Source organism: Panthera tigris, chromosome A2, assembly GCF_018350195.1.
Source record: "Panthera tigris isolate Pti1 chromosome A2, P.tigris_Pti1_mat1.1, whole genome shotgun sequence".
NCBI classification, from domain to species: Eukaryota; Metazoa; Chordata; class Mammalia; order Carnivora; family Felidae; genus Panthera; species Panthera tigris.
The window spans coordinates 158,553,024-158,569,002 of record NC_056661.1 but is presented as its reverse complement, the minus strand read 5'-3'; the positions used below and the strand labels follow the sequence as shown (position 1 = coordinate 158,569,002).

Below are 15,979 nucleotides of genomic sequence, written 5' to 3'. Positions count from 1 at the left end.
GACCTGTGTTACTGGCCATTAGAACTAGTTGTGGGGGCCATGGCTAAGAACATCCATGTTGTTATTTTCATCCATTTTACCACTGTAATAGAATTGGTGCTAGTCAATTTACCCAGATTGGTTCTTTGAAAAGGCGTAGCCAAATGTACTAGGTTAGCCTTGTTTTGTTGGAGGCATTTTTGCCTACAATTTGAAATTTAGATGTACATGCAACAGACAGGGTGCATATATATACACACAAGAATATATATTATATTCTTTTACATCCTTCTTTAGACACAAGATATCTTAGCTTAAGAAAGAAAGAAAGAAAGAAAGAAAGAAAGAAAGAAAGAAAGAAAGAAAAAGATTGCTAATGTTCTCTCCCAGCCTGAATAACTCAGAGTTACATAAGTGTTTATGAATAATGAATATCTAATTGAGGTGCCTAAAGTATGAATAACTACTATTCCACACTGCAGTGAGATGTAGAATTCTCATTTGACAACAGGATTTTTATTTCCTCATTTCTGCCTTCTGCCGTTCCCACTGTTGAGTGCGAAACTAGCACAGATAACACTTGAGAGCATCTGAAGGGATGAATCGCACTTTTTGCCTGTACCAGCTAAGCCATGCAAACAAAGAACAAAAAAATGGCAGGGGGAGATCCCCATGAGTTGAGAACAAAGTGAACCTTAAATCTTGACTAATCCAATACACAGAAATGGAATCACAGGGTTTTAGATTTTAGTCTCGGCGAGAAATCTATTTGAATTTAAATTGTTGGTGTTCCAGAAGCTGATTAACATGTCTCAGGCTTTTGACAAGACATCCTCCCTTGGTATCTCTTCTTGGTCAATCCTTGCCGTGCCATTGTTGAACTGCTAAGGAGAACTGATGCTTTCCAAATGTAGGTCATATCAGTAGGAAGAAACGTTTCAAAGATCTTACAGAAAAATGAAGGTGGATTTGCACCGAAAGGCCAATATTTATTCTGTCGGTTATACTCACTGACTGGTACGCCTTGTCTGCTTGGAGAACTCCTCTCCAGCATTGCAGAAAGCACAGAAGGGACTGGTTGGCATCTCTGGGCCTGGCTACCCATACTTCTCCTAATGCTGAACCGTAGAAAGTTGGATTATGGCCTAAGGGAACCAAAGCCTGCCTCCAGATCCCTGTAGAGAAATTCCTGACTGACCTAATCATGCAGGTAAAGCAGTACCTTTGCTAAAATTGCACTATTTCGACATATCCAAGAAGCATTACTAAAACCGAGCCATCTAAGTGTTCCCCCCCCAACCAGACCGAAGGTCACTGAATGTCGAGGTTAAGCTGTTTGTAGGTTGCACAGCCTCTCTGATGCCCAGTGAACGCTAGTCCTTTGGCCAGGAACCAATAAACACCGTTTGTTGTTCAAAACACCACCGTGTGGTTCAAATTTCTCTTTTAACTGTGAAAAATCAAATACAACAGTTTGAATTGAAAACAGAAGGCATTTCTTGCTCTTCTGGCATTTTCCTTAGAAAATTATTTTCCATCATAAATGATTAAGTCTTGAATAACATGTAGAGAAGACAGAAGTGATAACTTTGAAATAATCGGTCAAATAGTTTTTGTTTTACTTATTCTGCTGTGAGAAGATTGGCGGCGGGGTGGGGGGGGGGGGGACAAGGAAATTGAATCAATTCCCTCTGTAGTCTCTACCGATTGCCAGGAAGTACCGTCCTTCTAACTAAACAGTAACAGAATGAAAGGCACAATCTAACAATGCTGAATCCTTCACTGGAAGGAATGGAGGGAACGATTCAGTGATGGATAAGGATCATAAAGTGGGATATTGTTATTATTAATGCCAGATTATTCTCATCCAATTTCAAAGATCCAGTTTATGGCATATCTAGCAGATCTCAGATCTCTGGCATTTTCTATTTTGTGGTTGTGTTTTATTTCTGTTATTCATTTCCTTTCACTTTGTACTGACTTACTGCTTTTTCTTCATGTGTGTTGTGAATATTGAGAGTGTTAGTGACTTAAAAAAATATTGCTTCTGTCAGCTCCTAGCATATTGGTGCCGCACATCAGTAGTTTTCTTTCATTTCAATTCTTTCCTGCTGTTCTCACATATATAATATTTCAAGTGCAATTACATCTTTTTTGCCTACCACCTCGTATTATACAAATTCAGAAACAACACTGAAGGAGCCCAGGGTTTGGCTACCTTTTCAGTGTTAAAAAAATGTGTCTTTTAAAATATGTTAATGCAAATATTTAAAAGAGCATCTTTATTTCTCTTTGATTATTTAAAGCAAAGATAACAAGCATGCAAAGACATCGCAAAGTCGATATGTACTTCTCAGAAATAAAATAGAGAAATGTGTCTGTGTGTGTTCTAAGATACCAGTGGGCAAACTTCAGCTGTGCCCTGTAACCAATTCAGATATTATTCCAACTCTTCCTAAAGAAAAACTCACAGAGGCAGGGAAGATGTGTGGAGAATACAACAGTGAGTGACTGGAAGACAGAAGAGATTGTTTCGAATCCTTAAGTCTGCTTTTTGTTAGCGGTGGTCCTGGGCAGAAGTCTAAACTTCCTTGCGCCGAAGTTTTCTTACCCATAAAACTGAGTTTACTCTAATTTCTTTCCCAGGGTGTTCGTAGGGATCAGATGAGATGATGTGCACCTGCCCCTGCCGGCATATCTTTCGATGTCTGTGAGTATCCACTCTGTGCAAGGCACCAGGCTAGATGTTGGGGATATACAGAGGCACGAGACACGGGGCTCGTGTTCCACCCATACCCAGCCTCCAGCCGTCAGACAACTATGTCTACGACACAATACTATGCTATGTATTATGCTATGTATATATGCTATGTAATACAATGCTATGTTCTGAGATAGAAAAAAAAAATACACCTTGAGAAATGGAGAGAGAGAGATAGCCCGTCCAGCCATCAGTGATAATGTGTTGGAAAGGGGATACCTGAACTCACTCCTGAAGGACCAGCAACATAAACATGTTGAAGCCGTGTACGTAGAACAATTTCCATAATGAAAATCTGGAGGCCAATGGGAAGTGCTTATCATTCAATACCCTTTGAACTTAGGTGGGAAAGACCGGGGCGTGGGCAGGCAAGGGTGACAGCCTCTGGTTTTCTGGGCCTCCCTGGGACTCCTTTGGTGTGAATCGGCAGCCCTTCCGTGATAAGGAAACGATCATCACTTTTGCCGTGTCTAAATGCTCCTCTGGTTGGTACTATTTCAAAGCTCAGGTTAATCATCTTCCTTCAGGGAATTCCACTCGGCCCTTCGGGAGTGCCCGGTCTCATCAACATGTAAGAAGAGGAAGCTCTCGAAATCACTCCTGGATGTCGAACATCACAGAAGCATTCCGACCACAGAAGCACGTGGTGTCAGCTTGCACTCTCTTTAGAACACTCAGGGAGGAAGAGAAGGGAAGCGAACGAGAGTTTTCATCACCTTCAAGGTGGAGCCTGTAAGGCTTAGCTGGCCTTCTAGGTATCATGTGAAGGCAAAACAAACAAAAAACTCATTTTAATAATCCATTAAGATACATACGTGCCGTAGGACTAGGGAAATTCATAGGACATGCGAAATTATACATTATTTGTACATAGGCTCAGACAGAGACCTTCTAACGTGAAATCATTCACCCTGGTGCCAGAACAGTCTTCCGACTGCAGATGTCTGGTGACAGGGAGGCAACAGATTCAACGCAGACAAGAACCCTCCTCCAACTGAAATGAATAGCACTGCCCACCGATTTTAGAGTGGAAAACAGATCCAAAGGAACAACATTCTAGGAGCCACGAAGCAAGGAACCAAAGGAAAACAAAAACATACGTGAATCCCTGGCCTCGCCAAGAAAACAAAAACAGCTACGAAAAAGCAAAATAAAAGTGACCTTTGGGTGAAAACCCGAGGAGTCAAGCTCTCTACATTTTGAGTTTACGTTTTAATGTGAGGGAGGCGAGAACAATAAAAGCAGACTGTCTTAAATGTCACGGTTTACTGTCAGCGGTATTCATGTCAAACATATATCTTGGTTTTAAAGCAAGGAAGAGTAAACAATGTTGATTGCTCATTTGCAGGATACAGGAAAGGCAGTATGCTAACAAAGGCCGCACTGCTTTGAATTGTTATTAGTGGCAATATTTTTGGAATTAGTTTTGGAAGGCCTGAGTATAAAAGAGAGGAGATTCTAATTTTTTTTTTTTTAGTCTTCTCAAAGAAAAATGTGTGAAAAAGTCATTAATTTGCTAAAGGTATTAAAGACAAGGTTCTAATTCATTCTAATAAGTATGACCTGACCAGGTTGCTAAGAGAGCCATTACTAAATTAAATCCTCCCAGTAGCCTTGGAAATAATTTGGCCTGGTTTTTTTTGTTCTTTGTTTTGTTTTTTCCCCTCTTATTGAGTGAAATAATGGGTAGGAGGCAAACAAGCAAAAAGCATAGAACTTTCTCTTTTTGCACAAGAGTACAGTAGTCTCCCCAGCCCATGGGGGGGGGGCTTTTAGTCACCCACAGTCAACTGTGGTCCAGAAGCAGATGCCCTCTTTTTGACATATCATCAGAAGGCCATTACCAGCCTAACATGACGTTCCCACGCCTACGACATTGACCTCACTGCACCCCATCACACGGGCATGTTCTCATCTCCCATCATCACAAGAAGCTATTGGGGAGAGAGACAGACCACATTCACATGAATTTTATTGTAGTATATTGTTACAATCATTCTATTTTATCATTAGTTATTGTTGTTAATCTCTAACTGTGCCTAGTTGATAAATTAAACTTTATCGCAGGTATGCACGTATGGAGAAAAAATGTAGTCTGTATAGAGTTCAGTACTTAATCTGTTTTCTGGCATCCACTGGGGTTCTTGGAACATATTCCCCCCAGATAAAGGTGGGGGGGGGCTACTGTAGATACTGAAGGATGATGGAGAGCCACTTATCTGTTATAGAGGAGATGTGATTATGGGATTCGAAGTGTATTTTTCACATGTGTGGTGTTTTGTGTCCTACCCTTGTTGAATGAATGGACCCTGGGTAGCACCCCTCACTGGGCAGTGCCCTTCATGTGGACTGTGGACCCGCCCTGCTCATTCCTGGCCTTTGCTCTCTCTCTCCGTTTACACCCTGCAACTGACACACAGGATATAGTCCTCATGAGCCATATACAGGCAGGTACCAAATAGCAAGGGTTTCGATGTTGAGCGCAAAGTGAAATTACAAAGCATATGTTCCAAAAACATAGTATAAGTACCTGAATTGATTATTCACTATTTCCCACTCTTTTAGACAATCGGCTATTAATATCTTGATAAAGGAGAGTGTTAGAGAATGAATATCCCAAAGCCGTTTCAAAGATGATAGCTGTGGTTACTGTAATAGCGCTATGTATCCCACCTCATGATTTTCTCAGGGGCCCATTTTTGAGATATTTGCTACAAACATTTCTTGCAAAATAGCAGCTTTCTAAAAATAATTAAATAAAAAAAAAATCTTCATTTCAAATGCTCCAAATCTAAAAGCTCCCTTTCTCCAATTAATTCTAGAAAACTCACCATCCATGATGTTATCATCAAAGAGCCCTTAAAAGTAGTGTTTTTAGGGGTGCCTGGGTGGCTCAGTGGGTTAAGCATCTGACTCTTGGTTTGGGCTCAGGTCATGACCTCGCAGTTCGTGATTTTGAGCCCCACGTGGGGCTTTGCACTGACAATGTGGAGCCTGCTTGGGATTCTCTCTCTCCCCTCCCTCTCTCTCCCACTACACCAGGCACGCTCTCTCTGTCTCAAAATAAATAAATACACTTTTAAAAAAATTAGTATTTTTACAAAGACAGTAGTAAACCCATGGGACACATCTGTACTTCTAAGTATATTAAACAAACCCTGTTCAAAACCCATGATGTTTGGGGCGCCTGGGTGGCTCAGTCGGTTAAGCGGCCAACTTCGGCTCAGGTCACGATCTCGCGGTCCGTGAGTTCGAGCCCCGCGTCGGGCTCTGTGCTGACAGCTCGGAGCCTAGAGCCTGCTTCAGATTCTGTGTCTCCCTCTCTCTGACCCTCCCCCGTTCATGCTCTGTCTCTCTCGGTCTCAAAAATAAATAAACGTTAAAAAAAAATTAAAAAAATAAATAAATAAAACCCATGATGTTTACAGTGTTTTGTTCAATTTTATAAAAGCATCTCCCACGGTGAAAGTGCACTCTCCTGGACCTAAAGATGCTGCATGATGAAGAGGGTGTCTGATCTTCCCAGAGAGGACCACAGAACATAGTGTTTGCCCAGTAGATTTTATTGGGGAGATATGTGTATGTGTGGGTGTTCATAGCACATATTAATATCACACACCTTGGGAAACCATTCTATGGGAAGTGCTACAAAACCTAGCATAGATTTCTACGGGGAACACAAAGAAGGTATTATAATTCCAACGCTATAAAATTTGATGTCACAGCAGACACAAAGTAATATTATTTGCAAATTAAAAAGGCATGTCTAAGCAAATTTATGAGTTAGTCCCTGGTGACTATGCTTTCAACATTCTATCATTTTTAACAAGTGTCAATGATACAAATGCATCATGTAATGCACACTGAATTTTTTAAAGCTCCCACTAAAGCCAATATTTTGATTTACATTTGAGAATTCAAGTAAAAAGAATAAATTAAAACTTACAATGTTAGTTAGATGTCAACTCTCACGCAATTGGAAAAGTGAATACAAACCTGCTGACTTTAGACAAAATCATTTTAAATATATTTAATTTTTTTTAATGTTTATTTATTGTTTTCAGAGACAGAGACAGAGACAGAGCATGAACAGGGGAGGGGCAGAGAGAGAGGGAGACACAGAATGTGAAGCAGGCTCCAGGCTCTGAGCCCTCAGCACGGAGGGCTCGAACCCACGCACCGTGAGATCACGACCTGAGCCGAAGTCGGATGCTTAACCGACTGAGCCACCCAGGCTCCCCTGAAATATATTTTTAAAAAATAGTCAGAATTTGGAGAGCTGAGGGGAAAAATATTTTTATTCTTCCTAATGTCCAGAACAATTAGTGTTGGCTTCACTGAGGATCATAAATTTACTACATAAGTATTATATTGGACTCTATCAGATCTAATTCAAATGACATGATGACAATCAGAACAAAATAACACTCAGCAGTCATTGGCATAAACCCTTTCATTTGAAATGAAAGGAGTTTAAGGAGAAAAGAGTCAGGGCACATTTAAGGTAACATAGGTAGCAGTCTGATTATGCAAAGCTTATTTAAATTATTTAAAATGTTATTTTATTAATTTATGAATTATTATGATTTTTGTCTTATATGATGATAGGGGAAATACACACACACACACACACACGGGTAAATATGCAACCTCTAGTGATCACTTTTTAGGGAGGTGTTGCTTTGGTAATGATAAGACTAAATTACTCACTTGCCCTGAAATATTAATATCTGTTAAGTGTTGCTTTGGGGACTTGAGGGTAACTGGCGGGAAAGAGGCTAATATTTAATTGCAACACAGCCTGTGTACATTATTTCACTGAATCTTCACAATGGCTCTGCTAAATTGTACGGTCGATTCCATTTTAAAATATAAAGAGGGGGCCCGTACCTGCAAGACTGCCCGGGCATAATTATTAAAAGAACTCTAGCACTGTCAAAGTTCCTGGTTTGGATGAGAGATTATATAGTAAACACAGAAATCAGGAAACTGAGATGCAGAGAGATTAATAACTGACTAATATGTTCATCCTTGGTTGATTCTGTATTGGAATCGAGTTATGCATGAATATAAGTCATTCTCTTCTCATTGCTCAGCACTGCATCAGAGCCGGCAAAGTCAGCAGGTGTTTTCAGGAGAGCAATTCAAAGATGAAGAAGCATGGCCAGCCCAAATAGGAATGTCAAATATTCTAAAATGCTACATTAGAAAACCACCCCTCTGGATTTCTCTGCTCCCAAGGATCTGCTCTTAAAGGCAAATTCTCTCAGAAGAAGTAATACTTCAACTGATGAATTCATACTAAAGTAATAACGAATGCTCGTTGAGAGGGAAACAGAGCAGGTGAAGAGAAACAGGAAGTGATAGGGGCCGGAGAAGCGGAATGGAATCTGTCAACATGGATGGAAGTTCAACAGTTGGGAACTCCAGTCTATTTCATAACGTAAGTCTTGATGTTATAGTCCAAGGGAAGAACTTCCTAGTAAGGTTAAGAATGGGGGCGCCTGCGGGCTCAGTCGGTTGAGCATCCTACTGTTGGTTTCAGCTCAGGTCTTGATTCCAGGGTCGTAGGATTGAGCCTCCACGCTTATTAGCACAGGGTCGTAGGATTGAGCCTCCACGCTTATTAGCACAGAGCCTACTTATGATTCTTTCTCTCATTCCCCTGCCCCTTTCCCCCACTCACACACACTCTCTCTCTCTCCAAAAAACAAAAAGAAAAGAAAAAAAAAAAAAATACTACGGGATCTGGCAAACACTGGCTGCCAGTAGGGGGCAATATGGAGCAGGAATGGGTCAGGGACTGGAGAGAGCGAAGGGCCCCAGTGGGAGGAGTTACCGGCAGGAAGAGGGACAATGTCTTCATGGAAGCATTGCGACTGCTTTCCCAACTTGTACGATATAGGCTACAGTTTAATCAGGTCACGGTGTAACTGGTTGTGACAGATGCTTTTACTATTTAAAGCAGAAAAGGGAAGAAAAGAAAGCAGAGGGAGGGGAAGTATTTTACAAATGTGACTAAGCGACAGGAGAATTGAGGGTGCAAGAGAGGGGAGCAAATTTGTTTTCCAGGAGAGGCCGGAAAGGCCTCTGAAGAGCAGAGTGAGGTAGGGTTATTTGCTGAGCCACTCAGGAGCCCGAAAGAAGCATTCCAACATGTGTAAGCTCGGAAGCACCCGTGGAAAAGAGTTCAGAATGATGCTAATCGCTAAAGCTCCCTCTTGGCCAACAGGAGGCAGGAAAGGATAAAGGCAATGATTTGACCAAGCCAAGCTATCAAGGCACCGAGGCAATTATTTACTTCACTAGTGTCTTTCAAGGGAAGGTAAAAGCTGTAGTTCTTTTTAAGGTACACGCGTGGACATTCAGAGCTCTGTTCCGGCAGTCTTTCCAGATGTCTGTTATACACATATTCCTCCCAGAAGTGATTATCAATTATGTGGCTTACAAATGCAATCTGTTCTCCCTGCTGGAAGAAATAGAGGCAACATATCCTCAAAACACCACCACCAACCCCACACCTCTCTGCCCTTTGGGTTAATGGAGAAGACTACAGTTTCCTAAAATGGCAGGAACGACCCAGGAAGCAAGTGTGAAAAGGTCTCAGGAGAGCAACAAGTATGGAAGGACCTTTAAGGAAAAGTAAACGGGAGGAGGTGAAAAGAAAGAAAAGAATTCAAGGTCCACATCACTCAAGAAACTCCCAGGCTCCATGACGGGGTTGCTCTGGTTGCAGAAGCACAGATCAAACGTGGCTTAAAACCTCCCGCTCTTCTTCAGTTCTGTCTTGGGGCCAACTCCAATGCAGTGCCAATATGGCTTCATCTGGCAAAACCGAGCATGGCAGTCTCTCATCTGCGGCCAGTGGAGGAAGAAGAGGGCCATATGGCAGAATGGCTGTCCCCTGGGGACAGTAGAAAGAGGACGATCTCTACAAAAGGCGGGTGGACTGAAAAGTCCTAAGTCCGGCAGAAGAGATGATGGGCGTCTCTAACCTAACATTCTATCTAACAAGGTTGTTGTGAAGGTCAAGGGACATTTAGAACATTTTATAATCTGTAAAATACTAAATGTGTATTATAAATGTGAGGTAGTGTTTACTTTATATGAGACTGTCCGGATTTAATATCTCTGCTAACTTTTGGAAAGGTGAACCCACCTAACTGATATTGACTTGGAATGACACAGATTGGGACACCGCCAGTGAATTAGGAGTAGGGAGATACGTCCAGAACACAGATCACAGCAGGTCAGTATTTTCCGAAAACGAAAGAAACCAAAAATCTTAAAGCAGCAGTGGGCTTCAAAAGACATGATAGAGTTATGTGTGGATTTTCCACGTAAGCATTCGTTTCCCCTTGGTTTTGTCATAAACTGACCCTGACATCAAGGTGGCAGCAAATGGATGTATTGTGAGGACGCAAAACGTAAACTCCGTTTTATAAATGTGTGCCAATCTGTTATCTGAACGTATATTCGCATTATAATCCGATTTTCTATGGATTCCAAAACTCAATCTCTCCAAAATATATTTGAGGAATACATTTTAAATGATAAAACATGAAGCAATATGTTCAATTTTCTTTTTCTTTCTTTCTTTCTTTTTTTTTTTTAGAGAGAGAGGGAGGGGCAGAGGGACAGATAGAATCCCAGGCAGGCTCCACACTCAGCACAGAGCCTGAAGCAGGGCTCTACCCCAAGACCCTGAGGTCAGATCAGGTCCTGAGCCAAAATCGAAAGTCAGACCTTCAACCAACAGAGCCACCCGGGCGCCCCTGAGGCAATGTTAATCAACATAATGCTGAATTTGTTCTTTTCTGTATTTTATAATTAGTGAGTTATATTATTTTATCCTTCTGTCAGTATATGATCTTCTTGCTTTCATGGGCTTATATGGTGTATGTGTCAGATGATTCTTGCCAATAGTGAAATAAAAAATATACCTTCAGCAAATATACAAATATATATATTTATAGATATATAAATACATATTTATATATGAATGTAAACAAAAAAGGCATACATAAATATAAATGTATAAATATAAAAATATATATATATATAAACTCTCTGCTTCCTTTACCCATCTTTAAGACATGTAACATTTTGCTGCACTAACCAAAAATCTATTTTTAAAATCAACACGAACTATTAGCCATTTATACCTTAGTATGAATTTCAGTCAACATGGCTCTTCTCTCAAGAGCATTCACACATGAACTTTATAAGGGAATACAAAGTCTGTTTATTGTGAAACTAACCGCATGTAGATTTCTTTATTTTTCCTTTTTGCTTTTCTTTTTTTTTTTTTTTTTTCTTGTAGAGAAAATAATCCCCCTCTCTGATGCTTGCTACCTTGCTTCATACATTGGTCATCAACTAGGGTTAAGGCACATGGGTGTCTTATGTGTACATTCAGAGGCAGAGCAGCCCATGAGGAGTGGAGATATAATCAGTTGTGTGATGGTCCTAAACAGGTAGATAGTATGGGATGGAGCAGGGGAGGAAATTCTATGCAACCATACGCACTATGCCACTGATAAACAAAAGAGGTCTTTGGGACCCAAAAGGTAAGTAACTAAAACCCCAGAATAACAAATATTGATACAATGGGCCAGATGCAAGTGTAAATCTATAACTAAAGCACCGACGATGCTTTCTCCCAGCCAACGCCTACATCACGACTTCATCTCAATGCACAACAATGTAGCAACAGTCAGAGAGAAGTTGCTACTCAAACAACTCAGGAAGGCATAAATTTTCTTTATAGTCCTTTGCTTTTCAAATAACTTTCTTTTTGGAAATACATTGTATCTATAAATCTATCTACATAAATACATAGGTAGACACACTGACATTCTATGAACTAGACAAACCTATTATAGAGAAAGCAAAAGCATTCTTCAAATCCCACCGTTCAGGTTAAAAAAATCAGGTCAGGGGCGCCTGGGTGGCTCAGTCAGTTAAGCGGCCGACTTCGGCTCAGGTCACGATCTCACGGTCCGTGAGTTCGAGCCCCGCGTCGGGCTCTGTGCTGACAGCTCAGAGCCTGGAGCCTGTTTCAGATTCTGTGTCTCCCTCTCTCTGACCCTCCCCCGTTCATGCTCTGTGTCTCTCGGTCTCAAAAATAAATAAATATAAAAAAAAATTTTTAAAAAATCAGGTCAACATTTTAGAAGTTTAATCTCAGATACCTCACTCTCATATAGGAGTGTATAAATAGATAAGTAGCTCTAAGTAATTCAAAGTAGCATCCTGTACTATTTTAAGACAAATAAAAAAGGCTTCAATATAGTTACTTGAATGAGGACAAAAACACCGAAAGACTATTGATGTTTCTTGGTAGGAGACAGAGTCCTAAAAAAATCCAAGATGGAAAAAATTGGCAACTTTTAAAAATTTGCATTTAAAGCTACAGTATCTGGTGGCTTCCAGTTCTGAAAGGTTAGGGAGGAAAGGCAAACGTCTGTTTAGTTCCCAGAATTTGGTATTTTACATTCTTGTAAAATTTATACAAATTTATATTAATTCTATAAAATTTATACTTTGTTCCACAACCTTAGTTCCTAAACTGTTTAGTTATGGTCTATCTTTAAGTGGATTCACTGCTCAGCACTAGGCATTTGGCCATGGTTTTTTTATTATTTTTATTTCATGCATCTTATTGTTGGTTATATTGTATTATTTGCATTTCCAAAGAGGTTATATGCTTGAGATGACCTGACTTGCCCAGATTCTCTGGGTATAAAATCCATCAGTCCTATTCTCCCACAACCCTTTCTGAGGAAATATTTTGTGACTTTCTCTCATTCAAGTTGATCTCCCAATGTCAGGATACTTCCTTTAGGGAATATTGCATCCTCTTGACATCCAGGAATGTATGTGATATTTCTTTTCTCTTGTAGATTTTGCCCCAAATTTACTAGCCTGCATCACAATTATTATTTGGGTATGGCCAGTTTCTTGACTCATGATTTTATACATACATACATATATACTGTATATACATGTATACGTATATATATACTGTTCTATATATATTGTTTTATACATATATATATTGTTTTTCTTGTTTATCTTTTAGTGACTTATGGAAAAGGAATGAATTAAGTCTCATTGCGTGACATCTGTAAGCAAAATTTTTGATGAATTATAGTAACTTACCAACTCTCATGACCATCACCTGACAAAAATCATATTATAAAAGGAGCAGTTACATAAATGCAGAGAATAGACTGGTGGTTCCCAGGGGCGGGGGGCAGGGGCGGTGAATGAAAAGGGTGAAGAAGGTCAAAAGGTATCAATTTCTAGTCATAAAATAAGTCAAGTTAACTATAGTTAGAAATACTGTGCGACATATTTCTAAGTTGCTAAGAGTAGATCTTAAGAGTCCTCATCATGGGGAAAAAAAGTATACATGGCGAGAGATGTTAACTAGACTTGTTGCAGTGATCAATTTACAATATATACATGTATAAAATCATTATACTGTACACCCGAAACTAATATGTTCGATGTTAATTACACCACAATTAAAAAATAAATAAAACCAACAATCTGGTCACTGCAAACAAAAGCAGCTAATTAATACTACTTTCCAAAACAGTATATATTTTAAAATTTGTATTCCTCCACTTTTGCTGGCATATCTCTGACTTTTACCAAGTCTCTTTACTAATCTAGGACTCTTCATACACCTGTGAAGTTCTGTATATATTATTCTACTTTTTTTCTTACCTATTTTATTCTCCATTTTGGTCTTTCTGAATCTCTCTGATATCTCTTTCTCTCTTTTCTGATGTCCCTCTTTTTCTTCCTTCCCTTTCTTTTTTACTTCTCCTTTTGGGTTTTCCCCTATTCTCTTTTTTTTTTTCACCTTTGCTTCTTTATGTTATTTTTTTCCTCCCTATTTCCTTCCCTCCCTCCCTTACCTTCTTCTTTCTATTTTTACTCACTTTTTTTTATTCAATTGAGTGTGAAATGAGTTTAGTATTTCCTGTTTTAGTGAATAAAAATTATGGCCCTTGTGGGATGATTCACATTTATCCAAGAAAAGTTTTTCTTTCCTTTTTAAGTTGTCATTGATTGTTATTCATATCAGTCTTCCTTTGAAGCAAGAGATTTTTAAGTTGCTGTTCTCAATCATCTTTTATTCTCTCTGGATTGCTGCCTACTTTGAAATTACCATTTACTAATTAATAGTATTACTTTAAAATCCCAAACTCAAATTTTAGTTGCAATTGTGTAACTACTTTTCATGTGGCTTTAATAACAAAATTAAATTCTGGGCACTGGGGGCAGAAAGTACCAAGGGTAATTTTTTATCCTATATTTTCAACAGATACTATTTATATATTACTAAAAATAGAAATAAAAATAGTGCATATAGTATTCTTTGATTCATCGTATACATATTTAAAATCAACTCATTTTATTTTATTATTTCTTAATGTTTATTAAAAAATATATTTAATGTTTATTTTTGAAGGAGAGAGAGACAGAGCATGGGCAGGGGAGGGGCAGAGAGAGAGGAAGACACAGAATCTGAAATGGGCTCCAGGCTCCGAGCTATCAGCACACAGTCCAACGGCAGGGCTCCAACTCATGAGTCACGAGATCATGACCTGAGCCGAATTCAGACACACTTAACTGACGGAGCCCTCAGGTACCCAGAAATCAATTACCTTTAACTTTGGTCTAAATGATTTTCCAGTGAACAAGAACTTCCTTAACTCATAATTTGTACATCATCTGGAATCCAGTATCACCTACAACTCTAAAAATTCTTCCTCCTTTATTTACCACCTCTTGCTTTCAGCCCGAATTTTCCTCTATCACTCCCTGGCAGTGACTACAAAAGAGGTTTATAGTAGCTATGAGTTAACAGAAGTGGACAGAATGAAAGAGGTATCTGCTAATAGCCATTGCGCAATAAAATAGACGTCGGAAATGCAGTTTTAAATATGACGTGTTCTTTCTCCGCACACGTATTGACGAAGGAGATGAAATGTGCCTTACCTCCTCGCTTGTTGATCTTGGCATAGCCGGGAGAATAGCTCCCAGATGTGGAGGACGAGCTGCTGAAAGCCCCATGGGGGAGTCCGGACACGAGTGGTTCGTCGCATTTTTCTGAAAAGAAGAGAAAAGAACAGAGAGATTAAATATCTTTCGACGACGACGCGTGTGTTTTAGTCAAAATAGTGGTTGAATACAATACAAACATAAAAATCTGTGCAACCACATTTAGCAAGTGGTTAGAAGGTAGACAGCTCAACTGTGGTCATTTGAACACCCGAGTTTTAAGAGTTGGACCTATGACAAAATGCTTTATGCGGAAGGGCCCCAGGGCAGACCTGCCATCTAGGAATCACAAGGAAAGGTGGTGATGCTGATTTAACAAGCTTTGGGAAGGCTGACAGCCTCTGGAAATCTTTAGGGATTTATTCGTTATAAGGATAGAGGATTAGAAACATTGATTGCAAACACAGAGACTGAACGAGGGAAGGCCAGGAGACATCCTACCACAGCTGAAAGGCTGAGAAATAGGTGTCACCCTGAAAAGTAATGCCATCTGGAAAACTAACCAGTTCCCATCATTCTAGACCAGTCAACTGCTTTGCAACCAAGCGACCCCTCATTTCCTTTCTTCACTTGGCTTCAGTGGCCCTTAAGCTTTCGTTTTTCCTCCTTCCCCACTACTGCTTGCTTTCTGATTCCTTTCATGGATCGCTCTCATTTTCCTCATGCCTCAACGTTAAAGTGCCCAGGACTCAGTTCTTGGATCTCCTCTCATTCTGCACCTGCTCTCCAGGAGACTGCATCAGGGGCCGCGCGTTCTCATTCTGGAATACCCCAAATCCTACCCCCTCCTATCACCTGGTCCAAGCAGCCACCAGTGATCACTGTTGTGAAGGACTGGACAGTCTTCCTGCCTCCTCCCTTGCTTTTCTATAGTCCTGCACCCAGCTGCCTGAGGGACATTTGCACACGTAAGTGGCCAAGTGGCTGCTAGGCTCACGACATCCCCTGGCTTCTGCTCTCAATCACTCAGAATAAAGTCTGAAGCCCCCAGTGGCCCACAGCAGCCACAAGACTGGCCACATCTCTCTCTGGCATTCTTGTCCATTGCTGTCTACCACCAGAGCCCCCTTCCTCTTATTGCAACATCAGGCCAGCTCCTGCTGTGGCCTTTGCAATTATTCTTCAGCTACCATGAGGCTCTTCCCTCTGGTCTCTCTG

General features: G+C 40.2%; 1 protein-coding gene across 1 annotated transcript in view; it reads right to left on the bottom strand.

Annotated features, from left to right (window-relative positions):
- The window catches only part of CNTNAP2 (contactin associated protein 2), a 1,960,721-nt gene that overhangs the window by 1,358,845 nt on the left and 585,897 nt on the right, over window positions 1–15,979 (bottom strand). Inside the window, exon 2 of the mRNA XM_042974552.1 lies at window positions 14,759–14,869. Within this exon, the coding sequence (XP_042830486.1) occupies window positions 14,759–14,869 (111 nt within the window). The remainder of the gene's footprint in view (window positions 1–14,758; window positions 14,870–15,979) is intronic.